The sequence below is a fragment of the Monomorium pharaonis genome, chromosome 9 (assembly GCF_013373865.1).
Source record: "Monomorium pharaonis isolate MP-MQ-018 chromosome 9, ASM1337386v2, whole genome shotgun sequence".
Classification (NCBI taxonomy): Eukaryota; Metazoa; Arthropoda; class Insecta; order Hymenoptera; family Formicidae; genus Monomorium; species Monomorium pharaonis.
This window is the reverse complement of record NC_050475.1, coordinates 19,943,859-19,967,603: the sequence shown is the minus strand read 5'-3', so window position 1 is coordinate 19,967,603 and position 23,745 is coordinate 19,943,859. Positions and strand designations below refer to the sequence as shown.

Here is a 23,745-nt window from a genome sequence, read left to right as displayed (position 1 = left end):
CGACAAGAGAACTCACCTCGGCGAACAAACGAGAAACTCTTATTATTGTCGCGACGCTTCCCGAGATTAGGAACCTCTCGTGCAACCTGTGATCCTCCACGCGCGAAATTATACCCAGGCGAATAATTATGCGTACCTAATTGTGCGCCAAAAAGTGGACGATCCGTGCGACACGCGAACCCACACGTGCGTCGGACGAATGGAGACAAACCGTCAAGCTCCTCCGTGACCGAGTTCGCCACGTCGGTGCACAGATGGCGCCACGTGTACCGAAAATATCTTTACGGAAGACTCGGTTGCACGACAGCGCGCGATCAGACCTTTCTTGTTTTTTTTTTAAATAATCAGAAGGGTAACTTGAAGGGATAGTTGCTTACGAGATGTTGCAAACTTCTTTGTCTTCTGCACTTTAATGATATCTTTAGATTTATAAAATTAAAAAAAAGTGTAATGTTATACTTGACTCGATTATATGAATCGATCTTTTACATTTTATATAATTTATAATTAGAAAAGTACGAGATATTGTATACTTGTTTACAAATTAGGCGCAACTTTTGCACATAAATATATAATTAAAATAAACGTTAATTTTTGCCCTTGTAAGTAAAGAAATAATTCAATTATTAAAATTTTGATAGTTTATTAAAAGAAAATTTAATAAAACTTTTTACATCATAGTGTTCGTTCAGTTATTTTAACTTGCAATTTATAAAGTAGCAAAAAATATTTAAAAAATTCTTAAAAGTGTGAAAGAAATGTTTAATTACATGGGTAAATTTTCACCTGAGCTAGTATTTATGTATATAGTATATAAAATATATAATATACATACTATATAATATATAGTATATAAAAATATGAGCGTTACTCTAGGATAAAATAAAAAAAATATGAGGAAAAAGGTAGGCAGACAGGTAGAAAGAAGGAAAATTCGCAAAACACAGTAGATATTTGAATACCTAAATACTGAGATAACTGTTAATTTCTAAAGTGATAAATATTACAAGTTAAAGTTCTTGAACATACACGTATATTTGCTAAGCGTGACTTTCGGAAAAAGTGTCGGAAGAAATAATGTCATTTTGTTTACAAGTTGTCTCGTGTTGTAATCTGTAGGCCAGACACACTTATATATAAATAATGTCCCAGGTGTACGCAGTTACATTATTATATCACAGGACCTTAATTATATCCTGGATACCCTTACACCATCGAGTTCACGAGTAGCAAAAGTTCCGACGTTCGTCGTAGCAACGGTTGTATTCCTACTCGAGTTACACCACGCGCCGGGGTGTCGCAACCCCTTCGGTTTATCGAGCACTTCTGGATCTCCCCGATTCGGGGCCGCGTTTGACCGAACCCCGGTCAGGCCGGTCAAGGTGTGTGTTTCTTTCTGATGAATGAACGAATGGATAAACGGCTGGCGGCGAGGGGGCCGAGGGGGAAAGGGAAGGGTGGTAAAAGAAGACACAGACTTGCGCCCCGGCAGCGGATCCGAACGTCTGTGCCGGCCGGACGACAATGGTGGTGGGAGGTGGCACCGCGGGAGTGGAGGTGGTTCCGAGCTTAATTGCGCCGCATCACAGAACGTAGTATCCCCCGTAGTACGTGCTGACGGGAGCGCCGGGGCGGGAGGGGGACGGAGCTGCGGGGGTGTAACGTGGCGGCCGCCGCCGCCGGCGCATCGACGGCGCGGCGTTTCTACGTAAGCCGCACACGTTCTACGTGTGTGTACGCGGCCGACCAGTGGCGTACCTGTTTCACTTGCGCGGTCGGCCGGTCGGCTCGCCCGCCGTCGATTTGTAATTTGACCCTTTCACACCCAACGTGATGACGTCTCGGCATGTTTGGAAAATCACATCTCTCACGAAATATTGAACAACGCGCGTTTCGATGGGACATCGCTTAAAGTCGAAACGGAAAATTTATTGTAACTTTAGGATTACGAGACGTAAAAGATTCTTTGCATAGAGATCCCACTGACCGTGAAAAAAAAGATTTGACGAATTTCGCAGCGTCATCTTTGCGTGGCGATTTAAAGAAATCTAGATATGTTATTTGCGTGTCCGAATCGCGTCGTGCGTACAAGTGAATGCGGTTTGCATGTCAGCCCGTAACCTTTCACGTGGGTTTCGTAGTGGACGAAAGTGGAAGAAAGGGGTTGGAAAAAGCTGCGTGAATGCCGTCCGTCGTTCATTCAACTGTCGCAGCGCCATATATCAGAGATTTTATGACAATTAGTTTTCTCTCGAGTCCTCGAGTCGTTGAAAGTTAAATCATAAAAGTTGAAACACAAACGTCAATTAACAGAGATGATGAAGTCGAAAGAAAAGGTATAAAAATTCCTGCTTCAGACACATATCGGCTTAAATTAATATTATTTATTAGAATATGATCGTTAATTAAATTTAAAGAAAATTGCAAAAACAGACATAAATAATATGTTAAAGTCGTTAGACGATTATAAAATACTAAGACCCAAGTCTCTAAAATAGTTTTTCAGGTCAGAAATTCAATTGCTGTTTAAAAAAAAACAATTGTATTTCAATTAATGGACGTTTAACATTATTCAATTTAGACAAATAATATATTAGTCTAATAATTGGTATCGCAGATATCAGTTTTAGCAATTATTTCTATCAATAAAATATGAGATTCAAAAAGAGAGCGAGATAAAATAATACAGGGAAAAATAGATTTTCATTTTTTCAGATATTAATCGAATGTATGTCGATCGATACAGCACACCCTAATTGGAGCGTATGTATTTTTGAAATACGATAAAAATCATCAAACTGCAAAAAATATCCCTGGTATATAATGTAAACAACGAAATCGTTGTATTAACAGATTTGAGTAAAATAAAAATAATATTAAATCTTTAATTTGTGGTAAAGCGGCCCATTCTTTGTACATTATTGTCAATGCTCAATTCAGTATTTTATATTAATGATAAATCTATATATATATATATATAAAGTATAATATGTAATACAAATAGAGTGATACGCATTACGTATATGAGAATTATCTAATTAGCGGTCCATTACTAGATTAAAATTCGCGATCTATAATGCGTGATGGATGCGTTGCAAGAGTTCGACGGCTTTATAATCCATCGTCGCGAAAATTTAATCTGTGGCCGGCCGCTATGGCTCGTCGTAAAATTTATGAGCTGACAGTCGGACTGCTGCTTCCTCGGCGAAGAATCGACGTGACGTCTTCCGTGCCGAGTGTTTTTGACACGAGGTTGTGGTCGACCCAATCGATTCCCAGGTTGGAATAGCCGAACCGGAAGTAGGACGTTTAGGCCCGTCGATAACGACAGAAGGAAAGAAGAAGAAAGAAGGAGGAGGGACCAAGCCATCCCCCAGACTTAAGTCTAGATCTCTCGAGTCGTCAGTCGCTTTAGGAGGAAGTCACTCTACTCCTTCAGCGAGAAAACATGGACTAAATGGGATATCTTTTCCATGTAACATCAAATAGCGTATAAATGTATGTTAAATAAATGACGGGGAAATTTGTTAACTAATCATTTTTACGTGCAATAATAAATTAATTTTTTTTTATAAAGGGAGCTACTTGAAATTATAATATAATTTTTTTATAAAAGAGAAAGATGTTATCGTTGAATACTTACGAAATATCGTTCAGCTTTCTCGTTAATCGGTGATAAATGATTTGGCAAGGTGTAATGAGTCGCGAAAACATACATACCTCATCAATTCGTTCGCTTTCAAATAAACAGCTTAATAATCCCGCGAATTAACCTGGTCATTCACTCCAAATAAATAATCATAATTAACCTCTTTATATTTATCGACGGTACAATTGTCTACTACGAAGTGTCGTCGAAATTATTTGGATTGTCGTCGCGTGGGCGATATTAATAAAATATGTATCGACCAGCTTTTTCTTTCAATGAAATAAACTTTGAACCTAATTATAATCGTATATCGTGTACATAATAATCATGAAGTAGTGATCGGCCGGCAGAAAAGTTTCGTCGGTCGCATTAATTGCGGCGAGAAAACCCCTCGAGGAAAAGCGGTCGTGTGACATTCGTCGGCCTTGTTCCGCGAGAATATGCACACAACTCTTGCCAGGTTGATTAGCATGTCTACCCGCCTCGCGCTCAAGTTTCGTAATGTTTTGCCGTGAAACTGATATACCCACTGAAACTCTCTAAATCGTAATCAGTGGATATTCACTGATTCGCAGTGGCATACCTATAACTATGATAATCAGTGAATATTCACTGTCCTTCAGTAATTTCCACTTCAGAATTAATGTATAATCACTGAAAGATCAGTGTATTTGTTTCACTGATTGATAATCAGTAAATGATTATAAGTATATCACTGAAAGTCGGTGTATTTTCAATGATCTCGTCGAGTTTTCACCGATTGTGATTTAGAGAGTAAGTAAGTGTCATTGATCTCTTCGACGAAACAGATGCTCGTGTTCGGCTTTGCTCTTGCTTTCGCGTCGGTTGAATTTAAATAAAATTAAATGAAATAATGCATACGCGCGCGCATTGTTTTAACGTATAAAAGTACGATTTTAAATACGCGTGTATACACGGTCTGTCTCAAAAGTCCCCGAACTAATCGCATAAAAATGCAACCAGTGACGCCACTTTCATGAAATTTCTGATAGCAATAGTTTTTCTGATAGCAATTTTTTTTCTTGTTAATTTTTTGTTACGTTTCTGTTGCGGTAGAACCGCAATTAACAAAAAATTTTATTACGATTCGCTGTTCTTTAATTGTTTGTAAATCCATTTTGCAACTGCGCGCAAAAACACGACGTACGCGAACAATCATTACGTCAAAACCACTCAACCGAGTCAAATGAAGCTTCATACACGTGTAAATAAAGATTAGAACTATTGCTATCAGAAATTTCATGAAAGTGGCGCCATTGGTTGCACTTTTATGCGATCAGTTCGGGGACTTTTGGGACAGACCGTGTATACATTAGAACGTAGAGAATAGTTGTCGAATGTGTACCACTTGAGTTTTTATTACATATCTCACTCGATATTAATTTTGCACGCAGATGAATGTTGGAAATTGTAGAACTTCAATGTTTCAAGTATTTATTATTAGTGCTGTTGGCACGTACAAAACAAGATGTAGCCTACCAAAATTTTACTCATTTTTCATTCAATTTTGTCACTAAACGTTGCCTGTATTAAATAAAGATGTAAAACATTGATGAGGTACGATTTAGGTGACCTGTGTATTCATTCGGCAACTTCCCCTTTGTGTAAACTCCTAGGTACACTGCCTGGACAAAATAATGAGGCGCCTCGCTAAATAAAATATGCAAAGGATTTATGAATTCCTCGAGCGAAGAGAGAGAAAAACAAGGGAACTATTTTCGGAATCATACATATCAATATAAATTGTGGGACCGGCCAACTTTCCGCTCATGTCGCCCGTATTGTTTTCCGCAGGAAACGTAATTTTCGGGAGTATAATATTTTATGTCATGTAACCTCCCTGGAAGTTTGAATTTTAAGCGCTAGTTTTTCTCTCTTTCTCTCTCTCTTTTTCTCGCCTTCCTTCTCTTTCGAAGGAACGTCAGTTATGGTGAAAACACCTCCACGTCGGGAGTTTGTTCGGCAGGTCTTAAAGTTTCTTTAAGCATCCATCTTAGTAGCGTCTTCTTAAGATGTTCTCAGTAATCAGTATGCAATAATCGACGCCGCGCTTTTACTGTCTTCTTGCGGAGAGAACTATGAAGATTTTAAGTCACCCTGCATGGAGGTAATACTGTTACCAAATTTCTCTCTCTGCTTGCGTCAAAGCGAACGGAATATATAGCACAATATATTATGTAAAAGAGGTAAAATTTATTTCTGTAAAATGAAGCCACCTACCGATTTCTATCTATATAAATGTTCTATTTCTTCTTTCCTGTGTTTCATATCAAAAAGAGAGAAAGAGAGTAGAATTTTGATAATTTCGCCAAAATCTAAATACAAAACGCTAAATTTGTTTTACGGATTTTTACTTTTCATCAACTATTATTTATGTTTTCTACTAATATCTAAATTATTTAGATAATTATCTAAATAAAGAAATAGTTTTTACCTATAAATCTTTAGAATAGATATTGTCATCATCTTAAATTAAAGTATTATTTTTTCATTCAAATTATTTTAGTTAACGTGAACAACAACGAATATAAAGTATTGTCATATCCCCAGTTTTAACCTTACAATTACAAGTGGTTCAAAGTGATTTGACTTTTAAAAGAAATTTCGCCAGTCATTACAATGCAAGTTATATTTCCATATTTTTCAATTTTAATTTTAATTTGTATATTGATTCAAAAGAGGAACACTTTTATGAGATTAAATTATTCAAAGAACTCTTATTTTTAAGAAATAAATTATGAGTAAAAATATGAAATACTGCTTTTAAATCCTAAATTATTTTACTCACAACATCGATATTAAATCGATCTAGTTTTTAATTTATCTAAATAAATTTAAAATTAAATAACCTTCTTCTCTCTCTTATCTAAAATACGTTTACATGTAATTTGTCTTTATCTAGATAATTTTGAATTCGCAACACACGGCTTCTCGCTAACATACAGGGAGGGGGAGAGGGGGGGAACTCTCCCTCAGCGACGCGCGAGATCGATAGGGTTTTTGGCGCAACTCGCGATCGAAGGTCCGACCGGCGTAGGGAAGAAGATCGGCGGCGTGTCCGCCGTTCTCGCATCTATATACGCTACTGCGCGCGACGACGACGACGACGAAGACTACGGCGTGGTGGTAGTCGTCGTCGTCGTCGTCGTCGCCGTCGCCGTCGCGCCCGTCGCCACCCTCACTCGTACACGTTCACTCGCCTGCGCGCTTGCGTGCGTATTCGCAGGCCCTCAACATGTCCGCGCGACGGCGACCGAGCGTATAGTCGTGGCTATGCGGCGGGGCGCGTTGCACCCCGCGAGCCGGTAGTCCTCAGTTCCCTGAACGCAGGGGTGGCTCGCAATTCCCGCGCCTCACGCGCCCCACGCGCACTCTCTCATCCCCTCGCGTCCGCGTGCGTGCGTGCGTGCGTGCGTGCGTACGAGCGTGTGTACGAGCGGGCGTGCGTGCGTGCGTGCATGCATGCTCGAACGAGCTCGTAATCACGGTCCTCGTGTCAACGCCGCCGCCGCCGCCACCGCCGACGCTGTCGTTGTCATCGTCGGAGGTGCTGTTTCGTTCGCCGACCCTCCACGAGGAGGAACAGTCCCGTTCGAGGCTCGTGCTCGAGGCGAGGGGAGAGAAAGACGGCGAAAGGACAAGGACGGACGTACACGGTGCACTGTCCGAGTGCCGGGGGTGGTAGCGGGGAAGTGAAGCGGGGGCGCCGCTCTTCAGCAACGTACGGCGGAGTGGCGCGTATACGAGAAGGGTGCGCTCGCTCGTGCGCGACGGAGAGAGGAGTGGCGAGGGCATCGCGGGACGAAGTGCGGACGGACGGTGGCCCGGAGGGTGGCCCAGCCGAAGGGTGGGTGACAGAGAGAACGTGTGTGCGGGAAAGAGGGAGCGCGAGTGAACGAGAGGGAAGAAGAGAGCGCGCGGAGGGTGGTTAGTGCGCGAGCGACAGGGGAAGAGCGAGCGAGAGAGTGAGAAAGAGAAAGCAGGAGAGAATGTGTGTGAGAGAGAGAGAGGGAGGGAAAAAGGCTCGAGGCAGGCGCGCGTATTGATTCCCGCGTGGCGTTATACGGTGAGGTGAGAAAGCTGCAACCGGAAGATTCCTCCTGCCTCCTTTCGCCGCCGCGGAAGAAGGAACGAGGAGAAAAATAGTCAAAGAAAAAAAGAGAGAGAGAGAGAGAGAGCAAGGGGGAGAGGAGAGCCGCTCGCCGGGACACACATCGCTCTCTCTCGCTCTCGTGCTTTCGCTCTCTCCGTCAGGTACGTTTACGCGCTCGCGAGAAAGGGACGACGTCCTTAACGCGTCGCGATTTATCCGCGTCTTGTGTCTCCCTTCGCGTTTTTCTTCGGCGGCGCCTTCAGGTCGCTCGTCATCTTTCTCGAGGAGAAACGAGCCAGGCAGATAGATAGACAGACAGACAGACAGACAGACAGGCAGGCAGGCGGGTGGGCAGACAGGTCGTCGGACTCTCTCTCGTGACGAGGGTGAGGCGAAGTTCACGAGCGCAAGCGAGAGATCAAGCGAAATGGATGAAAGATAGACGGAGAGTGACCGAGAGAGAGAGAGAGAGAGAGGGAAAGAGAGAGAGAGAAAGAGAAAGATAGTTAGACAGAGAGATAAGGTATATACTCTCGAAAAAAGGGTATATCGATCGGGTTGGTCCGGGACCATCGGCTGGCACGCCACCACACGATTTTCGTGGTGGCTCCGTTCTCTCTCTCTCTCTCTTCCCCTCCCTCCCTCTCTCCTCTCTTGCTTTCTCTCTGTCTCTCTTTCTCTCTCCCCTGCCTCGACCCCTCTCTCGTTCTCTCCTTGTCCAACGCACCACCGGCATCGTGTGCACATCGCGCTTTTTCCCACGCGCCGCCGGCTCGCTTTTCCTACCCGATCCCGAACCTCGAGTCGCGGCACAGGTGTCGCTCGAAAGCTCCTTGCGCGCTTCGGACGTCGACGCGCCGCGCCGGTGTCTCTTCCTCGCGGGACAAGCGCCGGTCGGTCCCCGGTGAGTCCCCGAGTCGTCGCACCACTCGATTCGACGTGTGTCGGTGTTAGTGCTCTCTCGCCGGCGACACCTCCGTCTCCGTAAGAACCGTCGTAAATTTACCCCGAATGTATTGTCTCGCCACGAGAGACTCGTCTTTAGCGCGGTGAGGGATTTTTCGTAAGTTTCTGCGAGTGTACACGCAGACCCTCGGAGATCCGACGATATCTCCACCCTCTTCGTCCGGCGCGATTTCCGCGAACACCGTTTCTGTGACGATAACGAAATATTGAAAGTGACGTTTCTCAGACGGGAGAGTGTTGTCGGCGGCTTCGCCGGGAAGAGATTGATCGCCGCCGTCGCCTCGGACAGCCCTCCCCTCCCCTCCACCCCCCCCGTCGTTTCTCGACGAAGAAGTCTCGCAGTATAACGTGCAGTTAGACTCGCGCAGGTCGTTAGTGGCGCACGGTTTATTCTCGCGTGCGTGAAAGTGGACGTTAATGGACGTTAGCGGGTAAGACGCGAGTAAAACGTCCCCGAAGAAAATTCCATCAAAAATTCGCTCTCACCTTGAGCACGTTGTATTAGTTCTCTTGTGTAACGAGATGTCTCGCGAGAAACGTCATTATTAACTCTCCTCTTTGCATCGGACGCGCGTATTAACGAACGCTTTGCGCCAGCACGTTTCTTACGTCGCGGAAAACGTGCGAGTTATTTCGATCTGTAAGGCGATCGATTAGATATCGACAGGAAATCGATCACGAGAGCAGTGGGGTATCGCGACACGAGGTGCGGGAACGGAGTAATTCCGAATTCAAATCCCGATCGGGACTCCTTCGATTTTTACTACTCGCGGCCTGATACTCCCGATACAGCCACGGGGGCGATCTCTCGCGCGTGTTCGCCGCGAGTGCGTGTCGGCGAAGAGAAGGGGAGGGAAAAAAAAAGAAAGAGAAAAAAAAAGAGCATAAATATACCCGGCGTGCACAATAAAGTAGCCCCCGTCTTCTCCCTACCCCGCCGCCCCTTCCGGCTGTCGGCCTCTCTTTCCGTCTTACACGCGCCGCGCCGCGCCGCCGGTGTGATCCCCCCCCTTTCAGCGTGTTGGCCGTGTGGATCGATATAGCGTAGGAGGATCGCCACGGCGCGAGAAAGAAATCGAAGAGCGAAGTTCAAGAACCAGTTGAATGTCGGTTATGTAAATGGTTATGCCGACGGCGTCGCGTCGCGGTGATCCGACGCGTTCGAGGCGACGACGACGACGACGACGACGACGACGACGCCGGTGACGAGTTCTCGCTTCCTCAAACGTCCGTCGTCTTATCGTTCCGTTTGCCGCTTCGTTTGCCGAAGGAAAATTATCGTACATCTGGGAAAACGTGATTTCGAGTAACCGCGGCGGAACGCGCTCACTTACCCCTCTCCGAAGTGACACTCGAGCGAAATATTTTCCATTCGGTTTCTCTTTGCGCCTTGAAAGAGGGAGAACGAAACGGCATCGTGGTTCACGGATCGCTTCAGTTTTAGGTTTTCATTTGTTTCAGAATAGTCTTATCGATTTGCCGTATTGCTAGATGTTACATATTTGACATAAATACGTACGAAACCGTTTACTCTAACTTTGAATATGCGAGACGCGCGAAGAGTGTGAGTTTTAATGCGAAATCGGAGCGAGTGCTGAAATTCCGTTGATAAAACGTCAAACGTGAAAGAATTCAATTAGATTCCCACGGCGAGCGGAATGCACCGGCATCAGACGAGCCAGAAATCAAATAGTTTCTTCTGTTGCGCGCCTCTCCCCTCCCCCTCCCCCCTCCGTGTGTATTGAAAGTTTCTCCCGTGGATGCATTAATGCCCTTTGCAACAGATGCGCTTAAACGGGCAATCGAATGTATTTTGCGAGCAAACAAATGCCGCGCCGCGCGGTTCTATCCCGGGGTTGATCCTCATTATTCTTTCACGTCGAACAATTCCGCTTTGTCGGCCTTGACGCGCGCGCGTATACACGTGATTTTTGAGTTAAACATCGCGAGCCAACAAATCGAGGGCACGTCTATTGATACCGCAAACAGCCGAGCGATTTAGATGCTTGCGCGTTCAACTAGTTATTTCCAACGGATTCCCGCGTTTGCTGCTGGATATCGGGTAAACGTCAGATCTCCGCTAATCTCTGCACGCGGCGCGTGTGTGTAACGTTACGAGGAAGGTAGCGCAAAAGATGTAGAGGGAAACAGAGTGAGAGAGAGAGAGAGAGAGAGAGGGGGGGGGGAGCAAAGAGTGGTGTTGGGACGAGCCAAAGTGTCATTTGTGAGGGAAAAAAATCGCCGGGCGCGGTTAAGTGTTAAGTGGCGTGTGTAAGGGTGTTAAGTAACCCGTGGCGTGATAGGACGTAGTTAATCTCACGTGTGTACGTAGAAACGATCGGTCCGCTTTCTTTGCGGCTTCGATACGCCATTAGCGGGGGCGCCGGGGCGCCGTTTAAACGCCGATGTTTTACTTACAGGGAAAAATTGCCGGTATTAGTCCGGCTTCCTTTCGCCCTCTTCCGCCCGTCCGGCCCTTCACGCAACTCGCCCTTCGTACCCCGCGCGTAATCGCGTTTCCCGATAACGGCGATAATTTATTAGTCGCACAGTCACGTGGCCCTCGCGACTCGCGTCGGCGAGTAAAAACAGTGGTGATCGTTTCGTGATCTTTCAGGAGGACGGAACGGGGTGAGAATCGGCGCACGGCAGAATGAGAGAGATCGCCAGTCACCGATCGAGCAGGGACCCGCCGGCCCTTCGCACGAGAGATGGTTTTTAGAAGGTATGTAAAGTGAAGGAGCCACGTATGAGAGCTCATTACAGAAAAACTGAATAGTCATATCCGGTAAAGCCACCTAATACAGTTGAAGAGCAAATTTAACAAAATAAATAAGTAAATAAGTAATGGACTTTCTACAATAAATTGTTATTATTCTAAACATAAAGGTAAAGTTAAGATTGCCTAATTCGGTCTGTAGCTAAATCTTAGTGCTGAATATAAATTTCCTATTAATTTTAATATTCCTAGCTTATAAACTGCCGGTCGAAGTTATTCATATCGCACTATAATGATAATTCAGAATGAATAATAAATTAAATATTAGACGACGATATGTGAGTAACATGAGAAATAGGAAGCGCTATTTTTCGATCGAAGCGGGGATTTTGCTGCTTAATAATATTTTCATATCGATTATTAAATATAATTTTCAGTTATAAACTGTGTGCTAGATTACTGACTTCATCATTGCCTTATGACACACTACTGACTCACTTACAACGCTAGTCTAACGGCTTATCGTAGAAAATCCATGAAAGCGCGGCGAGTTGCTGAATTATAAAGCGGATCATAAAACGAATGGAAATAGGAAGGATAATAGAAAGCCAGACGCGAAAACCAGATGAGCTGAACATTAGCAAAAAGACGAAAAAAAAAGAAAGGGAATGCAATTTCCGATTTTGCACTGTCTCGAAAATGCGGTATGGAATACGAAAGCGCGAATATTTTACGGCATCATCTCCTTCCGCGCCGTTACAACTCCGCGGCAGTTCAATTTCTTCCTCTTCGACCTTTCTTTTTTTCTCTCTCTCTCTCTCCCTCTCCCTTCCCCTTTCGCAAATCTTCTCCCCCGTCAGACGGAAATCGTATGCCTAGAGTTATTTGTTTCCGACCTACGTTGGAAATATGAATTGCATGTAACGTGTCGTGAAACTGTAATAACAGCTCTTCCACGAAATCACGTAGAGAATTGGCGATTGAGCATGACAGAAAATTCGTGCCGGTCGATGTTTCTCAGGTGAAGTGGCTGTTTCATCGTACGTACGTGTGCCGTGTTACACGGTAACCTCGAGATCTGAATACCCCCCCCAAAAAAAGAAAAAGAGAATATCTCTCTTTCTCATTGGATATAAGTTGAAACGCCGCCGCGTTTAAACGAGTACGGGCCATGCTTGCTCGCCGAGAGATATGTCGACTGTAATTTGATGACGCTAACAAATTTACTGTGACACTTATACAACATGATTCCAGCTGCCCTCCTCCCCAAAATGCCGCGATTATAGTTAAATATATCAACGGCGATGCAACCTCGACGCAATAATACGGCGCTTTTACGTCGCGATAAATTTTCGCCACTTGGCGTAATCTTGTAACGAGCCGTTACACTGGGAAAACAGTATAATACCTTCCCGCGTAATTGTTTCTTCCGCGTGGAGAAAAAAAGACGCGAAAAAAAAATCTCACTTTTCGCAAAGTCACGAGAAAACCGCCGACCGTGACGTCGCGTCGTATCGTCTTTATTTTTCGAAACAACGAAAAAAAAAAAGACACCGGTCAATTTGCCGCGCGTTCTTCTCTTTCTCCCTTTCTCGGCGTTTGCGCCGTGGATCTTCCAACGTTCCGGCACACCGTAATCAGTACGAGCCTCGAGGAGAGTGTTTAAGCTTAATCACGGGCAGCTACGGCGAGGCCCCCATAAAGCACGAACGGCGCGCGTTCCCGAAGATTTACGCGATTGCGACGAACGGGTGAGGGGAGTGGTGCAGGAGGGGGCGGAGGGATACAAAATCGGCGGCGCACGGCACCCTCGGGAGCGCGTGACGGTTTATCTTCCTCCGTTGCATGTGCATTATTATCATTATACCGTTCGTTCTTTCTCCCTCCCCCCCCCCTCGTTTCTGCGCTACGGAACGGTTATTCCTTCCCCGCGGCGCGGCGCGAAAGAATTTCGCGCGAGGGAGCGATTGGCTCGTTCACTCGCAAACTACAACGACACTCGTTTACGACTTCGCATTACGATGCACGGCGCAATAGCCGGCGGGATAAGCCGCCGCGGTGCGACCTCTTAGCGATTATGGCTTCTCCTCGGTCAGCGTTTGTTGTTCGAGTCGGGCCTCTTCGCTTGCACAGCAAATTTCGAAGGAGAGAAAGAGAGAGAGAGAGAGAGAGAGGGGGAGTGGGATAAAGAGAGAGATCGCGCTGATCCATCGTCGAGGCACGCGAGCGATAAATCGAATGGGTTAAAACGAGATAAGGGACCTCGGGGTGAGAAGGAGGGAAGAAAAGGAGGCATTGCAAAGTTCCATACAATTCACGTGTCTGCGGCTACACTAAACTAATTCACGGGACAACGGCGCACGCAACGTGTACGTTTTCTCCTTAAAACTCGCTTACCCGATGTATTTCTTTAAAAGCGCATGCACGCCAACGGCGTAACGAGCCCCGGGTGTAATAAGAAATTTCGAGCTGCGGAGAGTGATATTTTAATATAGCGACTGGATTCTCTTTTATCGAGCGCGTCTTCGCGAGTCTTTCCCTTTGTTTCCCTCTCTGGACGCGAACCAACAATGATAATGCCTCCTCCTCCATTCAACGGTTCAATTACGCGAGTGTAACGCCCAGCGACATCCGCGTCTCCTCACAATCGCACCCTGGCGTGCTCCACTTTTCCACCCTCTCGACATGTGCTCGTTTTACAAATAAGTTCTGTGAATGAAGTTCGTCTGGCTCTAATTGAATCGCGTGAATGAGTGCAGACGCGGCTGTCACCGAAACTGTCAAGGATAATAAAGTTTACCAGAAAGATAAACCCATCATATCGCGGCAGAGAAGGGGGGAGGGGATCCCCGTGGGAGGATCAAACTTCAAAAGTATCGTCGATTTATTTGCGATGCGGGCGAAGTAATACCGTATCAGGAGTTCGGACGGGAGTTTGGTCAGACGCGTCCCATATATCACGGGTATAATATATCATTGACTATTGACACGTGACAAAAACTTGCTTCTCTCGCTAATAACGCGACACTTTCGTTTATTCTTAATTCACCGCGGCGTGATATCGTTACCGCCGGAGATCAGCCGGCGTTTTAATCTGCTTTTAATTATCTCCCGGTACCTTTTGAATTTTGTCCAAGGCGGCTATTTTAAATTCTACCGCGGATGGCAGGATCTACGGTAAACCTATCTCTGCGGCAAACACAGCGCGTTAGTCTATAAGTTGCGTTTACTTAGCAGAAATTCCCTTCGCTGAATATCACAACGTTCGTTCGAAGGATAAGATTAAACAATTTTTAACGCAAATATTTCTTCTAAATCCCGCCGGTCGGTTGTCTTTCAAACGTTAGACACGGTTTTGTCGTTAATTCCACGGCAGGAAAAAATTGCAAAAACATTGTGTAAATTTTTACAAGGTAATATTATTGTAGCACAACGTTGTTCACTTCGTGGAGAATTTTCTTTGCCTTTTATTCCGAGAGAGAATTAAAGAACGATTTGGTAGAATTGACGGAGGGTTGGCGAAATCCCTCGGACTCGAACGAGAAAGGGAGGTCCTTTCTAGGGGGCGAGGTATCAATAAACGGTTAAAGATTGCGGCGCGCAGAAAAAGAAAAAGGAGAGAGAAAGAGAGAGAAAGTGAAAGAGAGCGTCCGTGTGGACGTGTGTTTCAGAATTCATTGAATCTTAATGAGCGAGTCTGACACAGAATGTCGTAGAAATAGTAATCCAGGCGGTTTCGCATAGCCGGTCGCTCATGGAATTTCTGTCATGCCATACTATGACCCCAGATCAACCGTGATCGCGTGTCGACATATACCATAGATTATCCGATCGTGTTCAATATATAGGTTGTCGGAGAAATGGGTCACCCATCTCAGGTCGCAAATATTAGAGATCCAACTGCAACAGGAGTGACACAATACAGTTTTTGTAATTCCTTTCATATAAAGGTACATTGTATAATTGAATAAATTTTCACAGGTAATTGTGATTTTGTCAGTTAATTCGAAAAAAGTTACACCGTTTAATTAATTCGATGATTAAATTATTTTCTTCTTACAATTTTAAACAGTTCGGATTTTAATTCTCTCTCGGGTCTATCTCTTTTTTCATTTTTCTCTTTCTCTTTCTCTTTCTCGTTAATTATACATTGACGCTCAATATAGTAAAATGGAAAATCGTGAATAAAACTGGTATTTAATGAAATTTTCAATGAGCAGAACCGACAAGGTTAATAAAATTTACAACTGAATCCACGGCTCGGAATAAAAAATTTCTGAGATTCTTTATATTTATGGTGCTCCGAATTATTCAATATTGTTATAAAGTCGCAAAATTAAATTCTCATTTTTTAATTGCTCCTCAGATTTTTTATTTCTCCATTAAATTTAGTAGGCTCGATAGTGAAAGATGATCGGTCTGCAATATTACAAATTTTTGTTGTTGCACTATCCCCTGAATGGAATTTCATTTTCCTTGTTTCAGTGGAAGATTCGCAGACGAAAGGCGACGTCACGTTTAATTTCAGCGACTTTCGTGTACGACGGGGATTTATTAGTACAAGTGCGTGCCGGCACGTAACAATATCGATTGTCTTGAAACGACCAAGTGATGTTTGTATTTTACCCCGAGAATCGAACGAAGCGGGTGGCGTTTAAATATTTGGCAGACGCGTTCTCTCTCTCTCTCTCCCTCTCTCTTCCCCTCCTCCTTTCTCCTCTCTCACTCTGTATCCTTTGACGAAATTGTATTTACCTCTATTCATGTTGTGCTTACTAATATCGAAATAATTATTATTAAATCCAAATGCGAAACTATTATATAAGCAATATGTCGATCCCAATTCAGCCAAAATGCTTATAATTTATACCCTAATTACGTATGCAATCGAATTACGTCGAAATTATATCGGCCGATTTGATCGTACAATTTAATATTCATTAACTTTTGTTTATATATTTTTTTTAAATTCAATAATTAAACGTTTATTTTAATCAAACGTTTCCCGATGTGACATCGGCGAGGTAAAATATTTTGTCCTCTCAGATCCTCCAATTATTCAGAGGACCTGACGTTTATTTTTAATATCTTATGCAGAATTTAAATAAAACGCAGCGTATTCGTGCCTTTTAAATAATCAAGGCGAATTTTTATCAAATTTCAACGAAGCAACCACCGATATCGTAAAATTAGGACAACGCGGACAGATCGGGTGAGGACTCATCGTCGTTTTATCGAGCGAAACCGCGCGGCACCGATGCATCTCGGGACGCGTATTTCAATTATTAATGCCGACATCACGTGTCACGGTTATTTCAGGAAGAGAAAAAAGAAGAGAGACATTTTTTCGCGTGGCCGGAGGAGAATATAATAGAAATGTAGGACGGAGATATACGAAAGAGGGAAGAGATCGGGGGAGGGGAGGAAGTGAGGAATGAGAGAAAGCAGGAGAAAGAGAGAGTACACGCGTTCTCGCGGATTTATAGAACTCGTCTGCGGAGGTAGAGGAAAAGGGGAGGGGTAGGAGGGGAATCATCTGCATGCGCGAATCGGTAATCGATCGCGCGCGGATACAGGTTGGCTGTTAATAAATTAAGATAACCGCGAATCGGAGAACGAGAGGGAAAATGGGTTAATGAGACGCGGCGGAGGAAACAAGTTTTGCAGGAGGGGACAGGAGGAGGGAACGTACGGGAAAATGAGAAGAGCGACATGTGGGGATTATTACGGGGATCCATTACAAGTTTATGATTCGTCCGCGGATAAAATATACGGACGGGCGCCTCAATATTAACTGTATATTAACGTCGCCGTAAATTAACCGTCTAAGAACGACGTTTTATTCGATACACGGGCGATTAAATGGAAAATACTCGTGCCATCAAACTCTCCGTATTCATAACCCTGCCATTACCGAGATATACGTCCCTTCTCCGTTAATGTGCGAGCAATTTTCTCTACTTGCTGTAATTTTTCATCGTTCCAAAAAACATATTATTGATTGAAATGGTACACTTTCGACTTCTTAACATGTATTTTTACTTTTCGAGCACAAGGTACGACCAAACTTTAATGCAATTATTGTTCATGCGATCAAAGTTGAAATTTTATTTGGAAAAAAAAACAACGTTTGCAAGTGTAATATAACAAGTACAATTTTAAACATAGTATTTGTATCACTTATAGCTTCCATAAATAAACTCGTTTTTTAGCTCCATTTTGTAATAATAGAATAGCTAAAATTGTTTCGAATTCTTTCGAAAACGAAGACCTTTCTATTAGGCAAACGAGAACAGAATTACCATTACTTGAAACTTTTATTCAGAATTGTGTCATGTTTAAAATATATCCTCTTTCTATCTTATTTTGTAGAATGTATTTTTATTTTTATCGATCTTTTTCCAAGTCTTCTCCGAAGGGCTCGCATATCTTGACCTGTCGTCGTGATTTCAGGAAGAGGGCATGACGCACCGAACTCATGCAGTGGCGAAAACACGTGCGCATCAAGTACGGTGGTCGAGTCGGTGTCGGTCAAGGACAGCGGGAGCGGGAGCAGCTGCAGGTGCGCGTGGTGCAGCTGCAGCGGGAAGGGGGCGCACGACTCAGCTACGTCTGTCATCAGCCTCAACTCTCGTCGACGGCTCGCCGCAGCTGCAGCGCAGCAGCCATGCTCTGCTGCGGCCGCAGGAAAGTAAGTGCAGTAGAACATCGGCATCGACATGACACACGCAAACGTGCTGCACGCGGTAGAGCGCGGTGGTAAACGGCGATAGTATCCCCGAGCTCCCTCGGGAGGGGGGGGAGATTTTGCGAGATCTTTCTGCGGGAGTAGACTGGTCTAAGACCAGTAAGACCGCTCGGAATCCGTCTCAGAGATTTTCCCAAGTCGACTCAGCAAAAATATCGGACAGGACAAGTTATCGCTGGCAACTTCGTGCAAGCTCCGGTCCAGATCCTTCCGATAAATTCGATGGATTCGAGCCAAGTCGGAAACGCGGCGCACAGTCCGTTTCTGGAAATCGACTCGGGCTCGTTCCCCGTGCGGAATTGTTAAAGATTAAAGATCGCGCATTGGAGTTGCTTCGAAACAGAGAGAGACTCTTTTAAAAGTCGTCAAGGACTCTTTCGGACCTTGATTCCGACGTATTAATTTGTATCGCGCCTGAATCACATTTCACGTTACGTTAAAGAGCACAGGTTAATCACGTTACGTTAAAGAGCACAGGTTAATCATCCGGCGTGTCTATCACGCGTTCATTCATATCGCGACCTTTTTGTCCGATACAATATTGCGCGCGCTGCCGTTGTAACGTGCGCAAGTTATTCGCGTACGAGAATACATTTAATTTTACATTCTACATACGTAGGATGCTGCCTCTCGTCGTTTCTCGTGCTCCACTTTCCGTAAGTTTATACCTCCCTCGACGGGAAAACTTGCGACTCTTGAATCTCGACGTCAAATATGTAATTGATACTATTCAACTGTTAAATCAAGTTTCCGTTAAAATAACTCGCCGCCGCTCGGAATCATCTGTAAAGAACGAGATTTTATCTATCTCCCCAAAGTTAAATCCGTCGAAAGTTTCACTTCTCGATATTAGATCTTCTACGTTCCGCGCGAGGAGCTTAATTTTGGCGAGGAACAGAGAGAGAAAACGTTCCATCTAATTTTAAATAAGTAAAATAATTCGATGAGGCATACTGCACACACACACACACATATACTGAGAAAAAAATGTGTAATAATTCCGACTATAATTGCATAATAAAATAATTATAGTCAGAAATATCATTTTTATTTATAATTATTACTATAATATTAAGTAATAATAATCATGTGTTTATAATGAATGCTTATAGTAATTGTTTTATTATATTAAAATCTCTATTTTGATTATAACAGTCATACCAAGTTGCATAAACCATTATCATTAAGGGAACATTAAACAAACCATAAGTTATATTGTTTAATACTTATAATAATACGGTCCAAAAGTTATTATAAATATGTGTGAAAGAAATTGGAAAAGAAGGAAGGGCAGTTCAAACTTGCATAATGATGAAGAAGAACGTTTAATATATATTTTTAAAAACTTCAAAAAATTAAAAGAAGCGTATTAATTGCCACTAAGCGTTTAAAGTGGCGGTGATTAAAGTTACTCTAACAATCAATCGATGTGAAGCATTCTGTCCTCTATTTTTTTTCTGAACTTACGCTTTTGAAAGATAGGACATTTTTGATGCATTATTAGAATTGAAGAAGAAAGTTTATATACGCGCGATGGACCGTCGGGATCGAAAGGATTCTAACCGAAGTCGCTTTCGGGCCGTCTTTCATCCCTCTTCAATGCTGTATATCGCGAATTGAGAAACGTTGGCGCCGAAGTCGTTCGAGCACACCGCTCTCCGTCGACGGCCGGCTTCGCATTGCCGTCCATTCAATTTGTCTCGATAAATCGTCTGGTGGGCTTCCATCGCGGGCCAGGCCGCGCGATTTTCCCTTTCACAAGACCTGTTCTCCAAATCGTCCAATAAGTACAATACGCCGCATTAACAGTAAAAAATATCACACTGCGATTCAACATACAAAATGTAATGAATTTCCTCTCTTCTACCGAAAATTATTTTTTTAAAAAGGATAAGATATCGATCTTAAGATTAACTATGAGTGTAAAGTACGCTAAACGTCACTCAGAGTTGCCGATGAGTCTCGCTTCGATGACGAAAAGAACGACGGCGATGATCTAAAAATTCTCCCGAGGAACTTGCCACTCGAAGGAAGTATATATTGTTAACGCATCGATCGCTGCTGGACGCGCGCGATTTAGTGCGGCGCCCGGATACACGCTCGGTTTCTCTAAGATAGGTCAGGTTGCCCCCTCGTCGCGCACGCTTCTCTCTCACGATCTCGATTTACCACCAGGAATCGATCGAGCGCGTCGAACGGTCCGCATAGGCGAAGTCGGGATTAATCGGGTTAATGTCACGCGCTCTCACGTGCGCGTCTCTCGTTGCCACCGACGGTCGCCACGTGCATCCGCAGACCTGATGCGGCTGGCAGGCGGATAGTGTTCCGAGGATAGCGTTGCAACTGAATTTATCACGCGGTCGCGCCGCGTAAACTTCATAAAACACGTCGTCGGGTCGTGCACGGGAGGTATCCGCATTACCATACACGCCGTCGTGGAATTAATTTCGAAAGTCTACGGAATCCGTTCACGAAAACTTTTAAGAACTTGAGAGAAGTTCTGATTTCTCTCTCTTCATAAACAGAAAAATTTATTCTCATACTAAGAAATGCATTTTCTCATTTTTGAGTTTTCTTCTTTTAAGTAACGGTTGTCTTTGCAAAAAGTAGCTCCTTTCATGAATAATCTTAAAATACATTTATCACTCACTTGAAACAAGTACACTGAGAAAAAATATTGTTAATTTGACAAAATTTTCCAGCTAAATTAAAATTTTGTCAATTCAGGAATTTATGTATTTAACTTAAATGCACAAATTTCAATTCATGTATTTATATAGTTAATTGAAATATTTAAAGACTTGAATAGACCAAATTTAATTTAGTTGGAAAATTTAGTCAAATTAACATTTTTTCTCAGTGTAAGGTTTACTTAATAAAATAAACTTCTGTCTAAAAAAATGTATACTTGAATTAAGCATCATTTATTTTAAATAATTTATAAGTTTAATATTCGCAAATCTCTTATTCCAAATATATTCTGAATCCTAGTAATTTAATATATTTTTATTAAAAATATCAAATTAAAATAAAAATTCGATTTACTGTGACTCTTCTTCAACTCAATTTTATAATATTTTTCGAGAAAGTATAAATTCATTTTGCAAGTATATAATAATAAGTTTTTCTAAAATTTGTGATAAGTATATTTTAAGACTGTTATCGAGAAAATATTTTTTATTGAACGCAACTGTTGTTTAATTAGAAGTAAAAAAGTAAATTGAGTAAACGTTTTTCTTGGCAATAGAATAAATATTTTTCTATGTGCACACGGAAAGAAGAGTTTTGGTCAAGTACTTACAAATTCAGCTAGATACAGATCTCTGAAAATAATGAAAGGGTTTCCTACAACAGCTAAACAAGTCACAAATTAAATTTTCAGGAAACAAGAAGGAGAACTTCTCATTTTCATTGTATAGATCATTTTTCTCCGGACATTTGATAGGTATAAAAAACAAAGTTTGTAAACTTTGATTAATATTTAAGACAAATTTAAAAGAACAACTTCTCTGAATTTGTTTGGCTACTGCGGGAAAATGTTTGCTACCCATTTATATGACAAATAATCGAGAATCTTGATTGATTTTTCTTGATTTTGAAGTAGTAAATCTTGTCTTGCCTTGATTTTATCAGGTACAAGAAATTAGTGTTCTTGTCTTGAAAAATTAAGATAAGACGAGACAAGATCTTGAAATTCTTGTCCATCACTAGAAAAAATGTGAATTCTCTAATAACGACTTGCGTGTCTCGTATATAATTATTTTGATGCTCCAACAAAATTATTTTTATATCTACATTCGGCTAAATTTTTTAATACTTTAGAAAAGAAAACTTTAAAAGAAACGTTTTTCTTAAAAAATTTTTTTTGAATGTTCGAAATTAGACGCAAGATGGTATTTAAGGCAGATCATTTTTACACTGAACGCACTTGCAGTTATCGCTGCAATCGCAATTATTCTGTAATTATAATGGACCATTGCACGACATGAATCGACGTAACGAGAATTTAATAATTTAATTGAATCACACAGGTTTATTCCCGAGTAAACTGTAATAAAATTTAACTATACATACATACACACACACACACACACACACACACACACACATGCACACACATATGTGCGCGCGCGCATTTACAATGATTGCACAGCACGTGCCATGGAAGCTGCAAGGAGTGAGAGTCGAGCGCGATGATTTAATAGGGGAGAACGATACGTTCCTTTCAATCGGCTTGAAAGAGGCTAACATTTTCCGATATGTCGAGGGTTAGTTCGAAAGTTCAATTCTGAATAGTGTCGCATCTCGGAATGTATGCATTGTCGGAGTCTCTGCGCCGTAGCCGCGCCGCGAGCTGCGATCATCCTAATTAAAAAACTTACATTGTGATTCGCACGACAATCCGGGCACAATGGCGCCGCGCGCTGTCGCCGAATGAAACGGGTGAGATTGCGTCTTAGAAAACGCGTAGGTATAAATACCGGTCGTTTAAAATAATGCGATCGATTCGCGAACACTAATATCAACGCCGCTTAGCTCTTAGGATCAATAAAGCTCGGCGGAGGAATTCAATTCGCCGGTGTGCGTTCCCGAGAATCTCACCGTAAATCGTCCGTTATTTCGCAACTTGGCTGCGTGGATGTGTTTGAATCGCGATTTTACGATCACGTTTCGCGGGGTTTATTTTTTCATTCTCTCCCCCCGTGGCGGGGAAAAAAGTCGAAGGGAGTACCGGCTCTCGCCGGGGAGTCACGTATTAAAATATCCAGCATTCTTGCAAAGCAGTTTAATCCCGGGGACTGTATACGCTGTACCTCCACAATTCCGCCGACTGCGCGCCTCTCAGGCGGTATATCATACAAGTGGCCGCCGGGCAAACTTATAGCGCAAAAATGTATCTTAATCTATCCCGAGATCCCGAGTCGCGAATCGATTCGAGCGACGCGAGGTTTTTAACACGGCGAGGAGAAATTCTCCTTGCTTACGGGAAAGTGGAAGAGTTTCCGGTGGCCGGCATGCCGGGGGATCCTCGGATTGATATCGTACGCGCTTGCGGCGGGGATCGAAAATACGATACCGGCGGAGTATCAGTTCGCGGTAAATCAATATGGGAGAGATACGGAACGCGGCACCGGGACGGGACGGGACGGGACGGGACGGCGCGCAGGACGAGGTGGCGCGGGGGAGGACTTTATCTGATATATTTGTCACAGTTGCGCCCGCAAATATCCGGCAGGTTGCCATTATTTTGCATTCTATCGGCGCGCCCGGAGCCCGGACGAAATAAACGCGCATACATTTTCTATCCGGGCCCCGCGCGTTCCCTTCTATCGCAGAGGGGAGGAAAGGGGAAAAGAGGGAGGAGGGTTAGGGGCATGGCCCAGCGCGTTTTCGGTTAGCGCGGCCGGAAAGTCGGCGAAAATAGCGGAGTGGCAGGAGAGAGGAATTTATTTATATACACGTACGCGCAACGTGATTGCCGTGCGCAATTAAAACACGAATGCGCGTTGCGGATTATAGTCGTTTCGCAAAAAGGGCGGAAAGGGCCA

The 23,745-nt window shown here is 43.4% G+C and overlaps 2 protein-coding genes across 10 annotated transcripts in view; one reads left to right on the top strand and one right to left on the bottom strand.

Moving 5' to 3' along the window:
* The window catches only part of LOC105836723 (ATP-binding cassette sub-family F member 2), a 54,901-nt gene that overhangs the window by 3,956 nt on the left and 27,200 nt on the right, over positions 1 to 23,745 (bottom strand). Inside the window, exon 1 of one of the 3 annotated variants that reach the window (XM_012680954.2) lies at positions 137 to 232. The exons of 1 other annotated variant lie outside the window; for it this stretch is intronic. The gene's annotated coding sequence lies outside the window, so the exon portion shown is untranslated. Of the gene's footprint in view, positions 1 to 16; positions 233 to 23,745 lie in introns of those variants that run through there. One more of the 3 variants, XM_012680955.3, reaches the window with a different exon arrangement.
* The window catches only part of LOC105836714 (rho GTPase-activating protein 100F), a 73,086-nt gene continuing 56,221 nt past the window's right edge, over positions 6,881 to 23,745 (top strand). Inside the window, exons 1-3 of one of the 7 annotated variants that reach the window (XM_036292312.1) lie at positions 6,881 to 7,517; positions 11,347 to 11,454; positions 17,902 to 18,139. In XM_036292312.1, coding sequence (XP_036148205.1) covers positions 17,927 to 18,139 — 213 coding nt within the window. In that variant the 5' untranslated portion in view covers positions 6,881 to 7,517; positions 11,347 to 11,454; positions 17,902 to 17,926. Of the gene's footprint in view, positions 7,925 to 8,189; positions 11,455 to 17,901; positions 18,140 to 23,745 lie in introns of those variants that run through there. The other 6 variants (XM_012680936.3, XM_036292313.1, XM_036292311.1 and 3 more) reach the window with 6 other exon arrangements.